This window comes from Chlorocebus sabaeus, chromosome 25 (assembly GCF_047675955.1).
Source record: "Chlorocebus sabaeus isolate Y175 chromosome 25, mChlSab1.0.hap1, whole genome shotgun sequence".
NCBI classification, from domain to species: domain Eukaryota; kingdom Metazoa; phylum Chordata; class Mammalia; order Primates; family Cercopithecidae; genus Chlorocebus; species Chlorocebus sabaeus.
Window position 1 is genome coordinate 49007816 of NC_132928.1, and position 23510 is coordinate 49031325.

At 38.0% G+C, this 23510-nt stretch overlaps 1 protein-coding gene across 1 annotated transcript in view; it reads right to left on the reverse strand.

Annotated features, from left to right (window-relative positions):
* The window catches only part of XPR1 (xenotropic and polytropic retrovirus receptor 1), a 259285-nt gene that overhangs the window by 85564 nt on the left and 150211 nt on the right, over positions 1-23510 (reverse strand). Inside the window, exon 3 of the mRNA XM_007989307.3 lies at positions 16609-16710. Within this exon, the coding sequence (XP_007987498.2) occupies positions 16609-16710 (102 nt within the window). The remainder of the gene's footprint in view (positions 1-16608; positions 16711-23510) is intronic.

Here is a 23510-nt window from a genome sequence, read left to right on the forward strand (position 1 = left end):
GAACTTCTTGGTGCTTTCTTGGTTCACGATGCCCTTAGTGTTCCAGTAATATTTTCATCTGTCTAGGCCAAAAGAAATAACTAATGCTTCTATTTATTAAGTAGTCAGGTTCAAACAACTTAAGTATTTATGTCCTAATGACTTAGAAGTTATCTGAAAAAATATTACACACAATATGCACACAAACATAAAATGAAATAATACAAGGGTTTATCTAAGGGCAACTATAAATTATTCTGCTGACAAAAAAACCTCAGGTAAATTAGCCAGAAGACAGAATATCATATGTAATAAGATTGCTTAACTTTAATTGTTAAAAGATTAGTATATAAATTTGCTAACTGTTTAGCGTCCTTAGTCAGAACTGTCAATACACTTACACTTCTCATTACATGCATATTAAAAATGTAAGAAGCCCAAAAATGAAAAGAAAGAGGACTGTTACTTCCTGTGTGCCAACAATAAGTCAAGACACAAATGCCTCTCCATCTGGAAAACTCCTTACTTATTTTGCAAGGCTAATCTCAAACACTGTTTTCTATATAAAGTTTTTCATATTTAACAACTCTCTCAGTCACAAATGAAACTCCCACCTTAGGGCTCTTTTGGGACCACATACATGCAGCCAAAGCACACTACATATAATTCTTCGTTTATGTCTGCTTCACTGACTGACTGAACTCTAAAGGTAACAGTTCTAAAATCTTTATCTTTATTCATAATGAAAATTTATTTTAAATAATGTTTGAGGTATAACTTACCTACCACAGGATTCATCTACTGTAAACATGCAATTCATTGACTTTTAGTAAATTTATAGAGTTGTGCAATCATCATAAAAATCCAATTTTAGAACAACATTTCTGTCACCTCATATACTTCCATCATGTCCATTAGCTCTCAATCCCCACTTCCAGCCCCTACCCCAGGCAAACACTGATCTGTATTCCATTTCTGTTGAATTGCCTTTTCTGAACATTCCATATAAAAGAATCACACAATATGTAATCTTTTGTGTTTGTCTGGGTTCTTTTACTTAGCATGATAATTTTGACGTTCATCCATTTTGTACCATAATGTAAGTCTGTTATACTGAACTCCTTTTATTGCCAAATAGTATTTCATTGTGTGAATATATATTTTGTTTAAATAATCTTCAGTCTGCAGACATTTGAATTGTTTCTAGTTTTTTAAACTATATAAATAATGCTGCTATTAACATTCTCATACAAGTTTTTGTGTGGCCTATCATCATTATCTTTGTACCATAAAGAGCTTGCATATAGTATACTCGATCCACGTTTGTTGAATAAATGAATAAATAGGTAAAAGTTCTCTCTAGTAACCTACATTCCCAAATAGAAATGGAGAAGAAATCAACATTTCAGGTGTATTTTGCTACTTTCTTTAAAGTAATGATTCTCTTCCTTAAGGGCATAACTATGTAGAGGAGTCTATGAAAATCCCTGGGTGGGGGTAGGGGAATATAAAGCATATGTAGTTTGAAAAAATCATATTCAATATTACTACAGCTGGCCGGGCGCGGTGGCTCACGCCTGTAATCCCAGCACTTTGGGAGGCCGAGGCGGGCGGATCACAAGGTCAGGAGATCGAGACCATGGTGAAACCCCGTCTACAAAAAATAGAAAAAAAAATTAGCCGGGCGCGGTGGCAGGCGCCTGTAGTCCCAGCTACTTGGGAGGCTGAGGCAGGAGAATGGCGTGAACCCGGGAGGCGGAGCTTGCAGTGAGCCGAGATTGCGCCACTGCACTCCAGCCTGGGCGACAGAGCTAGACTCCGTCTCAAAAAAAAAAAAAAAAAAAAAAAAAAAAAAAAAAAAAAATATTACTACAGCTATGGTATGAGATTTTCATATCTATCAAAGGGGTATAGGTTTAAAAAGAATAAGAAATACTGCTTTTGACACCAAGTATCCCAATCTATTTTGTAATGACACTTCAGTTTTCTAGAGCCAGATCGCCAGAAAGCTCAAACACATGGGATTGCACAGATTCTGGAAAAGGGTGTGTGTGTGTGTGTATGAAAGTGTATACTTTGATCTACGATGAGTATCTACAAACACACTTATAAAAATGAGGCCAGGCGCAGTGGCTCACGCCTGTAATCCCAACACTTTGGGAGGCCGAGGTGGGTGGATCACAAGGTCTGGAGTTCAAGACCAGCCTAGTCAAGATGGTGAAACTTCGTCTCTACTAAAAATACAAAAAAATTAGCCAGGCGTGGTGGTGGGCGCCTGTAATCCCAGCTACTCAGGAGGCTGAGGCAGAGAATTGCTTGAACCCAGGAGGCAGAGGTTGCAGTGAGCTGAGATCGCACTACTGCACTCCAGCCTGGGCGACAAAGCAAGACTCAATCTCAAAATAAATAAATAAGTGAATGAATGAATGAATGAATGAATGAATGAATCTTACAGCTCTTTTTACATATGTTAAACATTTCTATTGCAAATGTGTCTGTCTTATCCTCAAGATCAAAAACAATGTAGAACTTCTAGGTTCTTTCTTGGTTCATGGTGTACTTTGTGTCTCAGTAATATTTTCATGATGCTTCTAGGCCAAAAGAATACCTAATGCTTCTATTTATTAAGTAGTCAGGTTCAAACAACTTTAAGCATTTATGTCCTAACAACTTAGAAGCTATCTGAAAAAATATTACACACAATACTTCTAAGCAATTTTATAAATATTGATGAAAATAGACTATTTTGCCAATAAACTACAATTTCTACTTATGCCAGTAAATCAAGTGACCCTGAATATGAGAACAAATATGATTATTTTAATATGTTAACGCCATAGGCTCTCATACTAAATATTTGATAAAAATTTCCAGTAACCATTCAAGAATTTTCAAAGAACCTATGTATCCCTCAAACAGCTAGAATAAGGGTTACCAATATCTTTTGCTTTCACCAAATTCATTGTTCTTTTACTTTTGGAAAAAGTTATTTCAAGAACTACAAGCTATCTTCAGAATGGCAATGCTGTTGTTATGCAATTGAAGAATAATTCTTTTTAAAATAAAATTAATGTCTTAGAGTATTTTTATTATTTGTTTACCCATCTTACAATATTACTATCTTGCTAATTCAATTTATGGACCTTAGTGTTATTCAAAATATAAAGTAAGTTAATGAGAATGTTGACCCATCACAGATGATTCAGGGTAGTTAATCTTGTTACATTACATGCATTTTTTATACTGCTTTTATCTGGAATTCCTACACACTTGAAACTGTGTACCTCAGATACTGAAGTCTGAAATCTGTATGTGAATAAAACATCTAATTTTTCCGCTTTTCTCTCTAATCAGCAACTTACTCCTTGATATCTTACAAATTCAGCCTCAAAAGACTATTTGTTATTGTCTTCATCCCCAAATATGTCACGTACTTTAATGCCACTATGCATCTGGATAGATTTTTTTCCCTTGCTCTGAAGCACTAAATTCCACCTCCCCCTACAGCCATCCCCAAACAACCTCCCTTAAGAGCATTTGGCCAATGCCTACACATTTTCAAAGACCCAATTTAAATTTCACTTCTTCTAAAGGCTTTTCCTCAATCCTGCTTTCTTCCTCCAAGTAAAGTCAATGCTTCTTCATGTCAGTTTTCACAGTACTTTGCATAACTGTAAAATACTAAATGCTATATTGCACATAAACTTTAAAAAATACATATAATTTGTAAATAAACACAACAGATGTATTTAGTAAATAACACTCTGATATTTTCTATTCTACTATATTCTATCTATATTTTTTAAAAAATGCCTGCAATGACCCACGTACAGTCGTAGCGCCACAGAACAACATTCTGGTCAACAACTGACAGCACGTACAACAGGAGCCCCGTAAGATATAATACTTTATTTTTACTGTACCTTTTCTATGTTTAGATAAATAAATACTTACCATTGTTTTACAATTGCCTACAGTATTCTCTGTAGTAACATGCTGGACAGTTTTATAGCCTAGGAGCAACCGGCTATATTATATAGGCTACATGTGTAACAGGATAGACCATCTATGTTTGTGTAAGTACACATGATGTTCCCAAAATGAAATCACCTCATGACGTATTTCTCAGAATTATCCCTGTCATTAAGTGACACGTGACTGTATTTTAATTTTCTGACCAATTTATTGGGTTGTGACCTACAATTTTTTAAAAAAATTAATTTACATGATATTGTATTTGTTTGTGAAGATGCCATTTGGAAACTGTGTTACTCATGACCATAGACATTCCTCATCCTTTCTTTCAGTCTCAGAAAGAAAAAATGAAAAATAGGAGAGACACAGAACGAAGGAAGGAGAGAAAGAAAATGAGGCTGAGAGAAAAAAAGGAGAGAAAGAAAATGAGTCTGGTTTTCACATGGCTTGTTTTTAATAGAGGCTTATCAAACACTTTTTTTTTTTAACAGAATAAAGGAAAATTTATTGTGGACAATACAAATATTGTAATTGTAATTTCCTTTAGATGTATTAACAAGAAAGCAAGCAAGAGTGGCTGCTTTAATTTCACTTCCCCTACTACCCTCCCTACTCCTTTAAACAGTTCTTAAGTAACTGATTCTACTGTAATGAACTCAAGAGACTCATGACGCAGGAAGACATGTTAAGACATGGGAATTTAAAACAATATACCAACCTATGACCACTCTCATTGAAAATACCTACTTAATTCACATTTTAACACACACACGAGCAAAGAACAAAACCAGTCATTAAGTCATAGTTTAAATACATGCATACTAGACACATGTATTATTTGTAAAATGAACATTTACTATTTCAGTGTAAAAGATTCTAATTATTAATTGCACACATTTAGTGGTATAACAATATACAGTGCCTCAAATTCCTTTTGTATAAAAACAATATAAATCAATAATGAAAAAAACATACAGCAAGACATTGTAAAAGGATTACAGGAATAACAGGAATAACTATGTAATAAGAATAGCTCTTAGTAACTATTATCTAATTGGTCTTGCATTTACATGAATCAAGAACATATTTTACAGGCAAGAAATAAGTCTGTTTCTATTATAATTTTCCTACTAATAAAACACCAATGCAATTACCTTCCTTCTTCCCTCTCTCCCTCCTATCCTTTTTAGTAAAGAAAGAGACAGCATATTAACACCGCTGTGACTTCCCAATGTCACTGAAGCCAAAAAAAGTCAGCCAGAAAAAAAAATGAAATTATTCAAAAACAAAGAAAAAGCACTTAGCTATTTCAAAATTCCAGCCAATAAAAGAGGCTTGAATGTTTTGTGAAATATTAGAAGCAACACATATATTCTGACTTTTTTTTTTAACATTAGGCACATAAACACTGTTTAGAAGCTAAGTATTTTTAATAAAGAGAAAAGGCAAACTGGTTTGAAAAAAGTGAAGTGATCAGTTGGATCAGTTGTCCACTGGAAAAAGACATTACTGGTTAACACAAATAAAAAGGTTTCTAATGGTGTAGACTTCAAGATTGATACCTTGTCTAGTGACAGAAGAGACCTAAGAGACTTCCAGGTTAGGGATTAGCAATGTTTTTACCATGAAGAACCTCTCCCTTTCACAATTCCCCTCTCTTCCTATGATCTTCGAATACTGATTTTATCTGTAAATCTAAATAAATGTCATCTAAATAAATGTCAATTTTCAATCAAAAACACATAATAAAAAATAAAGACTAACAAAATAACTTACATCAGGTTTTCTGAATATTGAAAATAACTTCTGATCCTAACGTGTGGAACCCTACAGAGTTGGGAATCAATCTGCTTGTTTTATAAGCGAGTGCGTGGAAGCCTAGGAAGGTTCAACAGTAAATAGCATCAGCAAGAAAAACATTCCAAATTTTAGCAGCATTCATGCTATATTTTGATTGTTTGGCCTTTTGAATGTGATTAGAAACAGACAAATAAAATACAGCAATTTGTTTCAGGACATTTAAAGTTTTTTAGTCAAAAACATCTCACTTAAAAATGGAGCATTTTAAACTACTTAATGTGTGAGATATAAGTGGGTGGAGGCGGGTTATTAAGCTAAACTCACCCCATATTGTTTACAGTTTTTCTTGTGCCCTAGTGTCTGAGAACTGCAGTCTACAATCTTCTGGGGAGAAGGTTGCTAAATAAGGAGGGAAAAAAGATACTGTTGAGGACCAGAACCAAATTATATTTCTGTCAATCATGTCTTCGTATTACCTACCACTTCCTGATCTGGCAAGAGTCACTCTAGAGACTATCAATTTGTACCAGTGAGGACATCAAGAGGCATGCCTCACTGGCCCTGCCAATACACACACAAAACAGGAAGTCATCAAATTATAGCACCAAAATTTTTAATAGTAGCTAGCCTAAAATTATTTTTGAGAAGCAACCTAACTTAAAGAAATCATGTTTCCAACTGAGGGTTGCAACCCAGTATGAGGTCATAAAACCAATTTAGTGGATCATAATCAGCATTTAAAAAAAATCGAGGGGGGGCGGAGCAAGATGGCCGAATAGGAACAGCTCCAGTCTCCAGCTCCCAGCGCGAGTAACACAGAAGACAGGTGATTTCTGCATTATCAACTGAGGTACTGGGTTCATCTCACTGGGGAGTGCCGGACAATCGGTGCTGGTCAGCTGCTGCAGCCCCACCAGCGAGAGCTGAAGCAGGACGAGGCATCGCCTCACCTGGGAAGCGCAAGGGGGAAGGGAATCCCTTTTCCTAGCCAGGGGAACTGAGACACACAACACCTGGAAAATCGGGTAACTCCCACCCCAATACTGCGCTTTAAGCAAACGGGCACACCAGGAGATTATATCCCACACCTGGCCGGGAGGGTCCCACGCCCACAGAGCCTTCCTCATTACTAGCACAGCAGTCTGCCATCTAACCGCAAGGCAGCAGCCAGGCTGGGGGAGGGGCGCCCGCCATTGCTGAGGCTTAAGTAGGTAAACAAAGCCCTGGGAAGATCAAACTGGATGGAGCTCACAGCAGTTCAAGGAGGCCTGCCAGTCTCTGTAGACTCCACCTTTGGGGACAGGGCACAGCTAAACAACAATGACAACAACAACAACAACAGCAGCAAAAAAGCAGCAGAAACCTCTGCAGACGCAAGCGACTTTGACAGCTTTGAAGAGAGCGGTGGATCTCCCAACACGGAGGCTGAGATCTGAGAAGGGACAGACTGCCTGCTCAACTGGGTCCCTCACCCCTGAGTAGCCTAACTGAGAGATATCCTCCACTAGGGGCAGACTGACACCCCACACCTCACACAGTGGAGTACACCCCTGAGAGGAAGCTTCCAAAGCAAGAATCAGACAGGTACACTCGCTGTTCAGCAGTATTCTATCTTCTGCAGCCTCTGCTGCTGACACCCAGGCAAACAGGGTCTGGAGTGGACCTCAAGCTATCTCCAACAGACCTACAGCTGAGGGTCCTGACTCTTAGAAGGAAAACTAACAAACAGGAAGGACACCCACACCAAAACCCCATCAGTACGTCACCATCATCAAAGACCAGAAGCAGATAAAACCACAAAGATGGGGAAAAAGCAGGGCAGAAAAGCTGGAAATTCAAAAAATAAGAGCACATCTCCCCCTCCAAAGGAATGCAGCTCATCACCAGCAACAGATCAAAGTTGGACGGAGAATGACTTTGACGAGATGAGAGAAGAAGGATTCAGTCCATCAAACTTCTCAGAGCTAAAGGAGGAATAACGTACCCAGCGCAAAGAAACTAAAGATCTTGAAAAAAGAGTGGAAGAATTGATAACCAGAATAATTAATGCAGAGAAGGCCATAAACGAACGGACAGAGATGAAAACCATGACACGAGAAATACATGACAAATGCACAAGCTTCAGTAACCGACTCGATCAACTGGAAGAAAGAGTATCAACGATTGAGGATCAAATGAATGAAATGAAGCGAGAAGAGAAATCTAAAGAAAAAAGAAGAAAAAGAAATGAACAAAGCCTGCAAGAAGTATGGGATTATGTAAAAAGACCAAATCTACGTCTGATTGGGGTGCCTGAAAGTGAGGGGGAAAATGGAACCAAGTTGGAAAACACTCTTCAGGATATCATCCAGGAGAACTTCCCCAACCTAGTAGGGCAGGCCAACATTCAAATTCAGGAAATACAGAGAACGCCACAAAGATACTCCTCGAGAAGAGCAACTCCAAGACACATAATTGCTAGATTCACCAAAGTTGAAATGAAGGAAAAAATCTTAAGGGCAGCCAGAGAGAAAGGTCGGGTTACCCACAAAGGGAAGCCCATCAGACTAACAGCAGATCTCTCGGCAGAAACTCTACAAGCCAGAAGAGAGTGGGGGCCAATATTCAACATTCTTAAAGAAAAGAATTTTAAACCCAGAATTTCATATCCAGCCAAACTAAGTTTCATAAGTGAAGGAGAAATAAAATCCTTTACAGATAAGCAAATGCTTAGAGATTTTGTCACCACCAGGCCTGCCTTACAAGAGACCGTGAAGGAAGCACTAAACATGGAAAGGAACAACTGGTACCAGCCATTGCAAAAACATGCCAAAATGTAAAGACCATCGAGGCTAGGAAGAAACTGCATCAACTAACAAGCAAAATAACCAGTTAATATCATAATGGCAGGATCAAGTTCACACATAACAATATTAACCTTAAATGTAAATGGACTAAATGCTCCAATTAAAAGACACAGACTGGCAAACTGGATAAAGAGTCAAGACCCATCAGTCTGCTGTATTCAGGAGACCCATCTCACATGCAGAGACATACATAGGCTCAAAATAAAGGGATGGAGGAAGATCTACCAAGCAAATGGAGAACCAAAAAAAGCAGGGGTTGCAATACTAGTCTCTGATAAAACAGACTTTAAACCATCAAAGATCAAAAGAGACAAAGAAGGCCATTACATAATGGTAAAGGGATCAATTCAACAGGAAGAGCTAACTATCCTAAATATATATGCACCCAATATAGGAGCACCCAGATTCAAAAAGCAAGTCCTTAGAGACTTACAAAGAGACTTAGACTCCCATACAATAATAATGGGAGACTTCAACACCCCACTGTCAACATTAGACAGAACAACGAGACAGCAAGTTAACAAGGATATCCAGGAATTGAACTCATCTCTGCAGCAAGCAGACCTAATAGACATCTACAGAACTCTCCACCCCAAATCAACAGAATATACATTCTTCTCAGCACCACATCGCACTTATTCCAAAATTGACCACATAATTGGAAGTAAAGCACTCCTCAGCAAACGTACAAGAACAGAAATCATACCAAACTGTCTCTCAGACCACAGTGCAATCAAACTAGAACTCAGGACTAAGAAAGTCAATCAAAACCGCTCAACTACATGGAAACTGAATAACCTGCTCCTGAATGACTACTGGGTACACAAAGAAATGAAGGCAGAAATAAAGATGTTCTTTGAAACCAATGAGAACAAAGATACAACATACCAGAATCTCTGGGACACATTTAAAGCAGTGTGTAGAGGGAAATTTATAGCACTAAATGCCCACAAGAGAAAGCAGGAAAGATCTAAAATTGACACTTTAACATCACAATTAAAAGAACTAGAGAAGCAAGAGCAAACACATTCAAAAGCTAGCAGAAGTCAAGAAATAACTAAGATCAGAGCAGAACTGAAGGAGATAGAGACACAAAAAACTCTACAAAAAATCAATGAATCCAGGAGCTGGTTTTTTGAAAAGATCAACAAAATTGACAGACTGCTAGCAAGACTAACAAAGAAGAAAAGAGAGAAGAATCAAATAGACGCAATAAAAAATGATAAAAGGGATATCACCACCGACCCCACAGAAATACAAACTACCATCAGAGAATACTATAAACACCTCTACGCAAATAAACTAGAAAATCTAGAAGAAATGGATAATTTCCTGGACACTTACACTCTCCCAAGACTAAACCAGGAAGAAGCTGAATCCCTGAATAGACCAATAGCAGGCTCTGAAATTGAGGCAATAATTAATAGCTTACCAACCAAAAAAAGTCCAGGACCAGGTGGATTCACAGCTGAATTCTACCAGAGGTACAAGGAGGAGCTGGTACCATTCCTTCTGAAACTATTCCAATCAATAGAAAAAGAGGGAATCCTCCCTAACTCATTTTATGAGGCCAACATCATCCTGATACCAAAGCCTGGCAGAGACACAACAAAAAAAGAGAATTTTAGACCAATATCCCTGATGAACATCGATGCAAAAATCCTCAATAAAATACTGGCAAACCGGATCCAGCAGCACATCAAAAAGCTTATCCACCATGATCAAGTTGGCTTCATCTCTGGGATGCAAGGCTGGTTCAACATATGCAAATCAATAAACGTAATTCAGCATATAAACAGAACCAAAGACAAAAACCACATGATTATCTCAATAGATGCAGAAAAGGCCTTTGCCAAAATTCAGCAGCCCTTCATGCTAAAAACTCTCAATAAATTCGGTATTGATGGAATGTATCTCAAAATAATAAGAGCTATTTATGACAAACCCACAGCCAATATCATACTGAATGGGCAAAAACTGGAAAAATTCCCTTTGAAAACTGGCACAAGACAGGGATGCCCTCTCTCACCACTCCTATTCAACATAGTGTTGGAAGTTCTGGCTAGGGCAATCAGGCAAGAGAAAGAAATCAAGGGGATTCAGTTAGGAAAAGAAGAAGTCAAATTGTCCCTGTTTGCAGATGACATGATTGTATATTTAGAAAACCCATTGTCTCAGCCCAAAATCTCCTTAAGCTGATAAGAAACTTCAGCAAAGTCTCAGGATACAAAATTAATGTGCAAAAATCACAAGCATTCCTATACACCAGTAACAGACAGACAGAGAGCCAAATCATGAATGAACTTCCATTCACAATTGCTTCAAAGAGAATAAAATACCTAGGAATCCAACTTACAAGGGATGTAAAGGACCTCTTCAAGGAGAACTACAAACCACTGCTCAGTGAAATAAAAGAGGACATAAACAAATGGAAGAACATACTATGCTCATGGATAGGAAGAATCAATATTGTGAAAATGGCCATACTGCCCAAGGTAATTTATAGATTCAATGCCATCCCCATCAAGCTACCAATGAGTTTCTTCACAGAACTGGAAAAAACTGCTTTAAAGTTCGTATGGAACCAAAAAAGAGCCCGCATCTCCAAGACAATCAATCCTAAGTCAAAAGAACAAAGCTGGAGGCATCACGCTACCTGACTTCAAACTATACTACAAGGCTACAGTAACCAAAACAGCATGGTACTAGTACCAAAACAGAGATATAGACCAATGGAACAGAACAGAGTCCTCAGAAATAATACTACACATCTACAGCCATCTGATCTTTGATAAACCTGAGAAAAACAAGAAATGGGGAAAGGATTCCCTATTTAATAAACGGTGCTGGGATAATTGGCTAGCCATAAGTAGAAAGCTGAAACTGGATCCTTTCCTTACTCCTTATACAAAAATTAATTGAAGATGGATCAGAGACTTAAATGTTAGGCCTAATACCATAAAACCCCTATAAGAAAACCTAGGTAATACCATTCAGGACATAGGCATGGGCAAGGACTTCATGTCTAAAACACCAAAACCAATGACAACAAAAGCCAAAATTGACAAATGGGATCTAATTAAACTAAAGAGCTTCTGCACAGCAAAAGAAACTACCATCAGAGTGAACAGGCAACCTACAGAACAGGAGAAAATTTTTGCAATCTACTCATCAGACAAAGGGCTAATACCCAGAACCTACAAAGAACTCAAACAAATTTACAAGAAAAAAACAAACAACCCCATCAAAAAGTGGGCAAAGGATATGAACAGACATTTCTCAAAAGAGGACATTCATATAGCCAACAGACACATGAAAAAATGCTCATCATCACTGGCCATCAGAGAAATGCAAATCAAAACCACAATGAGATATCATCTCACACCAGTTAGAATGGCAATCATTAAAAAGTCAGGAAACAACAGGTGCTGGAGAGGATGTGGAGAAATAGGAACACTTTTACACTGTTGGTGGGACTGTAAACTAGTTCAACCACTATGGAAAACAGTATGGCGATTCCTCAAGGATCTAGAACTAGAAGTACCATAGGACTCAGCCATCCCATTACTGGGTATATACCCTAAGGATTTCAAATCATGCTGCGATAAAGACACATGCACACATTTGTTTACTGCGGCACTATTCACAATAGCAAAGACTTGGAATCAACCCAAATATCCATCAGTGACAGACTGGATTAAGAAAATGTGGCACATATACACCATGGAATACTATGCAGCCATAAAAAAGGATGAGTTTGTGTCCTTTGTAGGGACATGGATGCAGCTGGAAACCATCATTCTCAGCAAACTATCGCAAGAACAGAAAACCAAACACCGCATGTTCTCACTCATAGGTGGGAACTGAACAATGAGATCACTTGGACTTGGGAAGGGGAACATCACACACCGGGGCCTATCACGGGGAGCGGGGAGGGGGGAGGGATTGCATTGGGAGTTATACCTGATGTAAATGATGAGTTGATGGGTGCTGACGAGTGGATGGGTGCAGCACACCAACATGGCACAAGTATACATATGTAACAAACCTGCACGTTATGCACAGGTACCCTAGAACTTAAAGTGTAATAAAAAAAAAATCGAACAGAATAGAAAAATATAGAAAACGGAATATACTACAAGTACTAAAGATAAGTACTGTTTCATGAAAAAAATCTTAAATTATTTAAATACATTGTGTAGTCACACACATATAGATGCATACAAACATATATAAAACAAATGTATCTGTATATGTGTGCTGGATCATAAGGTAGTTTTTTTTTTTACTATAACTCAAAATATAAAAAGTGTCTACTGGCCAGGCGCAGTGGCTCATGCCTGTAATCCCAGCACTTTGGGAGGCCGAGGGTGGTGGATCACCTGAGGTCAGGAGTTCAAGACCTGCCTGGCCAACATGGTGAAACCTCATCTCTACTAAAAATAAAAATAAAAAATTAGCCAGGTGTGTGGCACATGCCTGTAGTTCCAGCTACACAGGAGGCTGAGGCAGGAGGATCACTTGAACCGGGAGGCAGAGGTTGCCGTGAGCCAAGATCACACCACTGCACTCTAGCCTAGAGTGAGACCCTGTCTTAAAAACAAACAAAAAAAACGAAGTACTACCAAGAGTAGATATTTTTCTTCATAAACAAAGAAGCATTTTCTATTCTTTGTGAAACAAATCATCCATTTAGAGTTAACCTTAAGAGATTCTTCTTTTTCAAAAAAATGTCATAGTAAAAGAAAAAAGCTAATAAACTTGATTTTATATATTCATAGTTTACAGCCTTACATCATTTCCAATACCCTTTCTCAATCTAAACATTTGTTTCACTGCAAATGCCCTCCTCTTTTAGTCTCCTCCTCCTCCTACTATATGGTCTTCTCTGTCTACATCGCTGATTGCTCTTAATCCTGCTATCTCCTAATTATAGAAATTATCTTTCTCCTTGAGAACACTGCAATCCCTTCTGTACATTTTTCCCTTGCAGAAAATCTACCTGTTTGCATGGCTTTAAATAATATTTATATTTTGACTGGGCACGGTGGCTCACACCTGTCATCCCAGCCCTTTGGGAGGACGAGGCAGGTGGATCACGAAGTCAGGAGATCGAGACCATCCTGGCTAACATGGTGAAACTCCGTCTCAACTAAAAATACAAAAAAAATTAGCCAGGCATGGTGGCGGGTACCTGTAGTTCCAGCTACTCAGGAGGCTGAGGCAGGAGAATGGCAGGAACCTGGGAGGCGGAGTTTACAGTGGGCTGAGATTACACCACTGCACTCCAGCCTGGGCAACAGAGCAAGACTCTGTCTCAAAAAAAAAAAAAAAATTTATATTTTGTCTCTGTCTTCTAGGTGCCTCTATCCTTGTGAAAGAGACATATATACATGCTATGCTCTTTCATGGCTCTTGCTTGTGCATAAACTGTTCCCTCTGCCAAAGGAAAAAGCCCAGCTACAAATGAAAGATGAGGAGGAGGAGGATATAAAGTTAAGAAATTTGCTTGCTCATTTTTTTTTTTTTTTGAAGGGAATGACTTGCTAAGGAGATTGAATCAACAAAAAGGGAAGTTATATTTATTTAATCATTCTTAGAGGAAATAATTACTGGAGCAAGGTCTTGAAGAGCTGAAATTTAGTCAGTAGTTGTAAAGATCTCGGATGGAATAAAGAGGGATATATCTCTTCTACAAAGACTGGAGGAATATAAATAAGGATGAGAATGTCTATAGGCATTTGGGAGAGAGGTACAGATATAATACCATATATCTGCATGGCATTATACATCAACAGAAGCTGATGGCCTTTATTTTTATTTGTAAAGCAGCAGGTATAATGAGCATGATGGGGAAGGTGGTGGGGTTAGAGAATTCTGGAGAATGATACAAAGTTTACAAAAGCACTTTGGAGCATGAAAAAGGATACTGATTAGGACCCGCAGGAAGCTTTGAGGGTGTAGTTAAGGGTGCAACAACGAATTGATTGTGGTTCCAATTTCTTCTGCTGTTGTCCTACGCAGCCTCTGGGGTAGGCATGAAGAAGGTAAAGGATCAATTGATTGAGTTTTACTAGGCAGATGCAACATAAGGCAATGAAGGCAAAGGGATTAAAAACACAGGGGTCAAAATGGTTAAAATGATTGATGGAGAAGAAAATAATTCTGGCTGGGTGTGGTGGCCATGCCTATAATCCCAGCACTTAGGAAGACAGAGGCAAGAAGATAGCTTGGGCGTAGGAATTCAAGACCTGCCTGGGCAACATAGTGAGACCCCATTCTCCAAAAAAAGGAAAAAAGAAGACAAAAAAAAAGTAGGAAATAATTATAAGAGGTGTGTGATAAACTGAAATAAAATGGGAGAGTCAAGAAACTAGAGCTCTGTGACATGGAAAAACAGATATTAAAGGAGTAGGGGAGTAAAAAGCTAAAAGGCTGGGAGACATGGTCATAGACTCATATTAGGTTTTGGTATTTTAGAGGAGAGGAATTCTGGGTGATGGGTATGGCTATGTGTGTATGGGGCTAAAGTACAGTGTAACTGAAAATGACTGTCCACAAGGACAATGAAGTCATCCAGCATGATACGAAAAATTAAGATAGAGATTGACTGGGAGCCAGGAGTCCAAGTTCACAGTGAGCAACCAAGAGGTCAGCAGATGCTAACGAACAGGAGTGGCAGAAATAGAACAATACTGATGCTTAGAAGAAGATTCATTTTTATAGAAATACACAGAAATGCTGATTTGGAAGAACAATGGTAGCTAAGAGAATGCTAGACTCAGTCTCTTGTCTTCTGGCAGCTCTTTCTCACTGACTCTTTTTACCTTTTTCCATCTCCTGACTCTCAATACTCTGTAAAAGAGAATGATCAGCCTCTAGTTGAAGGGGCTGCTGAAAAAGGTTATCTGAGTAAGATGCTTCCAGAAGTTGTGGACAAGCCAGGAAAAAAATCATCCAAAAAACAAATTAGTAAAGTCATGAAACTCTTCATCTTTAGACTAATTCACACTAATATCTGGTTTATGATTATGCTAGTTATAAGATTATGGTATTTCTAAAGTCTTTGCCAAGAGATGAGAGTATATTCTCAATAGCAGGCATGTAATTTACATATTAAATATGAAAAGAAAAAATAGAGTAATTTTATATTTTTGATATTAAATACAATTACAGACTAAAATTTTTTTCATAAATTACTGCTCAGGGGATAGATACATTACATTCAAAGGGATAGGTATTCCAGTTACTAGGCTGTAAATTTGGCAGTGTAACAGGAACTATGTGTAAGGTTTCAAGTCTAGATGAAATATCCTTCTGAATCGAACTCACTTTGTTCAGATTCTGTACTCATGAAACTATCTGATTATTAACTAGGTCTCACAGGACTCTTGATGTCTAAGGTAGTGCTCTAGAGTAAAGTTTCCAAAATTTTTCACTATAAAGACATTGTTTTAGTAATGTATATTAGGTACGTTACAACAATACATGTATGAAAAATAAAATTCAAAAGACTCAGACATAAATTTATATAAGTTCCAACATTTTCTTCTCACATTCAAATGGCATACTGTAGATGCTACTCTGGAGGCCAGTGCTTTAGAGAAATAAGTATGAGTGTTCTAGGCAATGAAAAGGTATAAAACTGCCACCATTGATAAGCTGGAACTATGTAATTCATCTCTGGCTAAAATGATAATATCAAGTTTCTGACTCTTTAAGCTTTGAACTGGGCCACAGTGAAGCTATACCAAGCTACTGCCTCTCAATGAAGTCCCAATATCCTTTTGACTGAAGATTCTAGGCAATGACCACAGAAAGCTTAAACATTGAGAAACCAGATGTGTTCTTATCCCAGCTAAGAAAATACCTCTTAAGTGTAGTATAGTAAGGAAAACAAGACTCAATTTAAAAACAATGATCATTGATCAGAAGTTTCAACAATGATATGGTACAATTTATCCTTCCCTGGCAGGAAAAAAAAAAAACCAGTCTCTTAATTACTCACCTGAATAAAATGTATTGATTTTGGCAAGTTCTTTTTCACAGGTTTGGAAAAATTTCTCTTCAAACTTGGCAAAATACCTCTTTACTGTGTCCTCATCTGTAACTGAAAGACAGGAAAATGGTATTTAAATTTAATGCCCAAAGGCCAATTGAGAAAACTAAGGAAACAAAAACTAAGATTACTTTTTGAGTTTTTAAAATGACAACTTTATATATATTTCTCTGAAAAAATGAATTGTGAACCATATTAAGAAAAGACTAATCAAAGGCCTCTTCAGGCCAAGTGCGGTGGCTCACGCCTGTAATCCCAGTACTTCTGGGGGCCAAGGCGGGCAGATCACTTGAGGTCAGGCATTCAAGACCAGCCTGGCCAACATGGTGAAACCCCGTCTCTACTAAAAAGACAAAACTTAGCTGGGCGTGGTGGTGGGCACCTGTAATCCCACCTACTTGGGAGGCTGAGGGAGGTGGAGGCTGCAGTGAGCCAAGATTGCACTACTGCACTCCATCCTGGGTAACAGAGCAAGACCCTATTTCAAAAAAACAGAAACAAAAACAAAACAAAAAAACCTCTTCATAAGACCACACACAAGCCTTCTTTAAGTGAATGAGAGTTTCCTAAAGCTCTACTATAATAAATTTATAATGTGGGAGAAAATAAGGTTCTAAGACTGTAGAAGAGATCAAAAACTGTAGACAGAATTGATCAAGGAAGATTCAAGGTACTAGGGGCTGAGCTGAGTAGAATTCATTCAGCAAGAGAATAAATATCTCAGGGAAGGAAAAAATGCAAAGCAAAGGTATGAAGACATGAATGTATAATATGTTTCTGGGGAAAACAAGTTGATTTTATTCTATATTAAATTGCTATCTATTTTACTTTAACTGTACCACATACAGAGAAAGAACTGTGCACTGAATAGTGTAAATTACAAGTTCCAAATCTTCAGGAGCTGGGAAGGTAACATAAATGTGTTGAGCAAGTAGATGATTGTGCAAACGTGGTCAGAAATGACAAAGTGACACCTTCAGGAGAAGGAGTGGTTGGGATTCTGACAAGCTGGAAAGGATATGTCTGTCTAGTTGCTGCCATGTGGTGATGTCGGCCCAGTTTGTCAAATCTTTCCATTTTTCAGGAGAAGCTATAAATCCAGATATTTTAAAAATACTGTGTGGGCCAATCAATACCTGTCTCTGCAGGCTGGATTCACTTTGTCAGTTCTGTCATGTAGCCTATCAACCTACTGAATCCCATATGTAGAGATATATGTAACTTCAGGAACCCAAGCCTAAAAGGGTAGGTTTCTTGGCCAAGTGAGATCTATGTAGACTCTCTAGATGCTAATAATATTAATAATATAGAACTATCCTATTTCTGGATCTCTGAGGTACTCTAAGATTGAAAAGTGTAGAAAAAGTATAGGTTCCTTTCTGAACCCCAGGTCTCCCAAAACTCAGTGCAGTCCCAGAAACTCTTAAAATACTCCACCTGTCTAGGAATAAGGAAAATGGTCCAAAAACAGTATGTGATACACATACACATATACATAAATTCATATTATTGCATGGTATAATTTGTAGTACCAGAGATATTTTAAAGAAAAACAAGGCCGGTGCGGTGGCTCACACCTGTAATCCCAGCCCTTTGGGAGGCTGAGACGGGCAGATCACGAGGTCAGGAGATCGAGACCATCCTGGCTAACACGGTGAAACCCCGTCTCTACTAAAAAATACAAAAAACTAGCCGGGCGTGGTGGCGGGTGCCTGTAGTCCCAGCTACTTGGGAGGCTAAGGCAGGAGAATGGCATAAACCCGGGAGGTGGAGCTTGCAGTGAGCTGAGATCCGGCCACTGCACCCCAGCCTGGGAGACAGAGCAAGACTCCGTCTCAAAAAAAAAAAAAAGAACAAAAGCTTAAGGTTCTAAAAAGCATGCTGAATCCATTCATTTTATTTGAATAACACTGCACAAAACTTTTATTTAAACATACCTGCTTCTCTAATTCCTATGCTTTAGACCTGAGCAGATAATGCAGGATGTTGTATTGATTCTGCAGTAAAACAGGATGGCCACTTTAAACTCTGCAATCTAGGTACAATAAGGGCTACAGCTGCCCAAGGTCACTGGGAATTATTTTTTTCAAAGCATGAAGCAGGTCACAGCTTTTCTTTCTTTCTTTCTTTCCTGCCTTTTTTTTTTTTAAAGCTGAGTTTGAGTTAAGGAAACTCCATGGTAACAGATGCAGCTCTTACAATAGCATCTGAATAGCTGATTTAAAATAAGAGTAACAGCTTATTCTAATTAATTACCTAATTATTTTTATTTTATTCTCTATTGTTAGGAAAGAAAACCCAAAAGTAAAACATGGGCTTGGTTGGTCATATTTACTGTGTTTTCCTCTTAACAGACAACTTTTATTAACATAAAGCAATAGAAATACAACTGTTCAGGCCGGGCGCCGTGGCTCACGCCTGTAATCCCAGCACTTTGGGAGGCCGAGGCGGGCGGATCACAAAGTCAGGAGATCGAGACCATGGTGAAACCCCGTCTCTACAAAAAATAGAAAAAATTAGCCGGGCGCGGTGGTGGGCGCCTGTAGTCCCAGCTACTCAGGAGGCTGAGGCAGGAGAATGGCGTGAACCCGGGAGGCGGAGCTTGCAGTGAGCCGAGATTGCGCCACTGCACTCCAGCCTGGGCGACAGAGCGAGACTCCGTCTCAAAAAAAAAAAGAAATACAACTGTTCAGCAAAATGATTTAAACATAGCTTCTGTTCTTAAAATAATTTTTAATATATATTAATGTTCACATAGGTTGTATATTCAACATCAGCTATTTATAGTATGACCAAGAATTCAGAAACAAAAAATCTAGGCCTCTGAGAAACTAAAATATACATAAACTCCATGTGTTAAAGCATGAATATTCTACCCATGAATCAGTCTCCTAAGAATTTATTTCTTTGCTTTAAAGATTGTTTTATCTGGCCAGGTGTGATGGCTCATGCCTGTAATCCCAGCATTTTGGGAGGCCGAGGCAGAGGGGATCACCTGAGGTCAGAAGTTCAAGACCAGCCTGACCAACATGGTGAAACCCCGTCCTGTCTCTGCTAAAAATATAAAAATTAGTTGGGCATGGTGGCTCCTGCCTGTAATCCTAGCTACTCGGGAGGCTGAGGCAGGAGAATTGCTTGAACCTGGGAGGAGGTGGAGGTTGCAGTGAGCTGAGATCCTACCACTGGACTCCAGCCTGGGTGACAGAGCAAGACTTCATCTCAAAAGGAAAAAAAAAAAAAAAAGAAGAGAGAGAGATTGTTTTATCTAAAACGGCAGTTTGTTTAGTTTTCTAGTTCAGACATAAAATAGCCACTAATCAGAAGAAGGTAGAGTAAGGTTACAGTAACATGCACACACACAGACCAAGACAAAAAAAAAAAAAACTAACAGAGAGAAGGAGAAAAATATAAATAAAAACAGCAAGAATTGTGTGCAAAATAAGTTAAATGAAGGACAATGTTTTTGCCTTCTCAGATATCAAAAGACTTGGTAAACTACTGTAATTAAAAGTACACTTTTAGTAAGTAAGAAAAACACAGCAAAAAGAACAGAGTCCAGAAGTAAATCTTCATATATATAGAAATTTAGATTACGATAAAGGAGGCCTCAAATCTTAGTGAGAAAAGAATGAATTATACATCAATAGGGCTGGGTCAACCAGCCATCAATTTAGAAGAAACTCAAAATGGAGTTAAAGAAATGATATAAAACACTATAAAAAACAGAACATTTAAATAATTCCACATGGGGAAGGCCTTCTTAATATTACACAAAACACAGAAGCCATAAAGGAAATGATTGACACTTACACAAAATAAAAATTTCCATTTCACAAAACACCACAAGCAAATTAAAAGAAAAGCAGCAGAAATATATATCTACAACATTTAAAATAAATGATAACATGCAAAATATATTTTTTAAAATTCTTACAAGTCAATATTAAAAAGATAATTTGATTCTGTAAGAAAAGTAGGTTAATTACAGCAATTCATAGAAAAAGAAATATAAATGGCCAACGAACAAATGAAAGGATGCCAGATGTCATATAAATGCAACTTTTTTAAAAAAGGAAATACAGCTCTTCAACCATCAGGTTAGAAAGAGTTTTAAAATAGTGGTATCATTTGGCAATGGTAAGGATAAATGAACATACTCATTCCTTGTTGATGGAAGTGTAAATTTTAGGAAGACAATTTGGCAGTAGCTATCAAAATTTTCAGTGTTTAATCCCTCATGTAGGAAATGTATTCTAAAGGAATCTCTATACAAGTGGATGTATTTCCAAGGATCTTCATTCACTTTTTTTTTTTTTTTCGAGACACAGTCTTGCTCTGTCTGGACTGAAACAGACAGGCTGGAGTGAAACGGCACGATCTTGGCTCACTGCAACCTACACTTCCCGGGTTCAAGCGATTCTCCTGTCTCAGCTTCCCAAGTAGCTGGGATTACAAGTGCCCGCCATCATGCCCAGCTAATTTTTGTATTTTTAGTAGAGATGGGGTTTCACCATGTTGGTCAGGCTGGTCTCAAACTCCTGATCTCAGGTGATCCACCTGCCTCAACCTCCCAAAGTGCTGGGATTACAGGTGTGAGTTACCACGCCCTGCCTCACCACTGTTTTTAATAGTGAAAAAGAAACAAATTGATGTCCAAAAGGGGAGTGGTTAAGTAAATTATGATATTACGTAACACTATGCATTTAAAAAATAATATACATACATCCTGGTGTGTATAAAAAATCAAGAAACACTGTTGAGGAAAAAATAAATAACAGAATATATATAGCATGATCCCATTAATGAAAAATATGTACATAAGTTAATATTCATATATGCATTCATAGAAAGACTGCAAGGATGCATAACAATCTGTTGTGGTTACCTCCTTTGAAAGGGGAGTAGGTATGAGAAAGATTCTCACATTTTGCTATCTTCAATTATTATACTGTGAACCCATTAAAATGAAAAGGTATTCATAAAGGATAAATAAATTATACTGTATAAATAAAGGATATTATGAACTGGAAGAAAAAAAGAAACACACCATATCCAGACCTTTAAACTATATATAGTAAAAACTAATCAGCCCAGCATAGCTAGTTGAATAGAGTTTTTTCGTTTGTTTGTTTTGAGACAGCGCCTAGCTGTGTCACCCAGGCTGAAGTGCAGTGGCATATTCATGGCTCACTACAGCCTCAACCTCCCAGGCTCAATCGAGCCTCCCACCTTAGCCTCCCTAGTAGCTGGGACCACAGGAAATAGATTATCTATACCAGAATATAGCGGTATATAGAATGATTAAGCCTTTCACTTCAGTTATGAGAAACTTACAGAATGCTAATGTACAGAACATCAATTTCTATTATAAGATGCTTCCAATAATGTACCTGCTGAATGTTAGAAATCAGTAACTCTGAATTGGAGAATCAGAGAATTTCAGCATTCAAATCAACTAGCCCAATATTCTTATTTTACAGATGAGAAAACTGAGGTACAAAGAGCCTAGGTGACGTGAGTTTTCCCCTCCCCAATATCAATATAAGTTTTATAGAAAAATCACTGTATTTTATAAAATAGGGAATATAAACATATTAACTGTATAAAAGTGACTACTAAGAGCTACATGGGTATTATGAGTGAACTGTGTCTCACCCAAAATCATATGTGGAAGCCCTAACCCCACAATGTGACTTGTATTTGGAGACTGGGCCTTTAAAGAGGCAATTAAGGTTAAACGAGGACTTAAGATTAATGGAACCTTAATCCCACAAAACTAATGTTCCTATAAAAAAAGAGACACCAGAGATTCCCCACTGCCCCCGCCCAACACATAAGTGCGTGCTCTCTCTCTCCCTCTGCCTCCCTCACTCCAGTCACACACAGAGGATAGGCCATGTGTGGGGAAATGCTTGCAAAGAGGAAAAGAGGCCTTACTAGAAACCATTTCTGCCTGCATCTTGATCATGGACTTTCAAGCCTCCAGAAATATGAGAAAACAAATTTCTGTTGTTTAAGGCACCCAGTCTGTACTATTATGGTACGGCAGTCTGAGTAGACTAATACAATGGGCTAAACATGTCCTGAATTCAATAATTAGTCACAAAAGACTAAGCTTAGTTTAGAGAGAGCTAGCATAAATAAGTACAAATAATAGCAAGCTATATTAACAATGATAAGATTAGCAGTAACAGAAAAAAGGAAGTCAAACGAGTGAAAAAAATTAAAAACAGGTAAAGAACGACTTAAAGAACACTGTCTTAGAGATTCCCTTGCTCTGAGTTAAATAAATATTAAATCAGTTATACTAAAATAGAGACCCACAGTTACACTGAGAGAGAGAGAAAGAGAGACTGATTTCTTTGTCATCTCTATAATCGTCTTATCTCCAACTTGCATTTGTGGATGACAGACAATTGCTTTCTCATCCACCCCGCAAACCATTAATAGAAAATGATTCTTTGCTTGAACCCAGGAGGCGGAGGTTGCAGTGAGCTGAGATCGCGCCACCACACTCCAGCCTGGGTGTCAGAGACTGTCTCAAAAAGAAAATAATTCTTTAAGAGTACCGATCAAGGTAAAATACTCCTACTGCATAGCAGCCACCATCAAGTGCTTTTTACAGCAACATTCAGGAATATTTTCATTTTTATACTATTAATGTCATCAAATTTTCTCATGCAATCTCTGGGTTAAATACATAAAAGGCCAATCTTCTCAAAAACCATTCTTTAAAACCACTATTAACACCATCAAATATCTTTAATGTTCCATTCAAGTTTTTATTACTATTCTCAATTTTCTTAATTTCCAGATCTGTGAGACGTTTAGGACGGGGATTATGTCTTTTT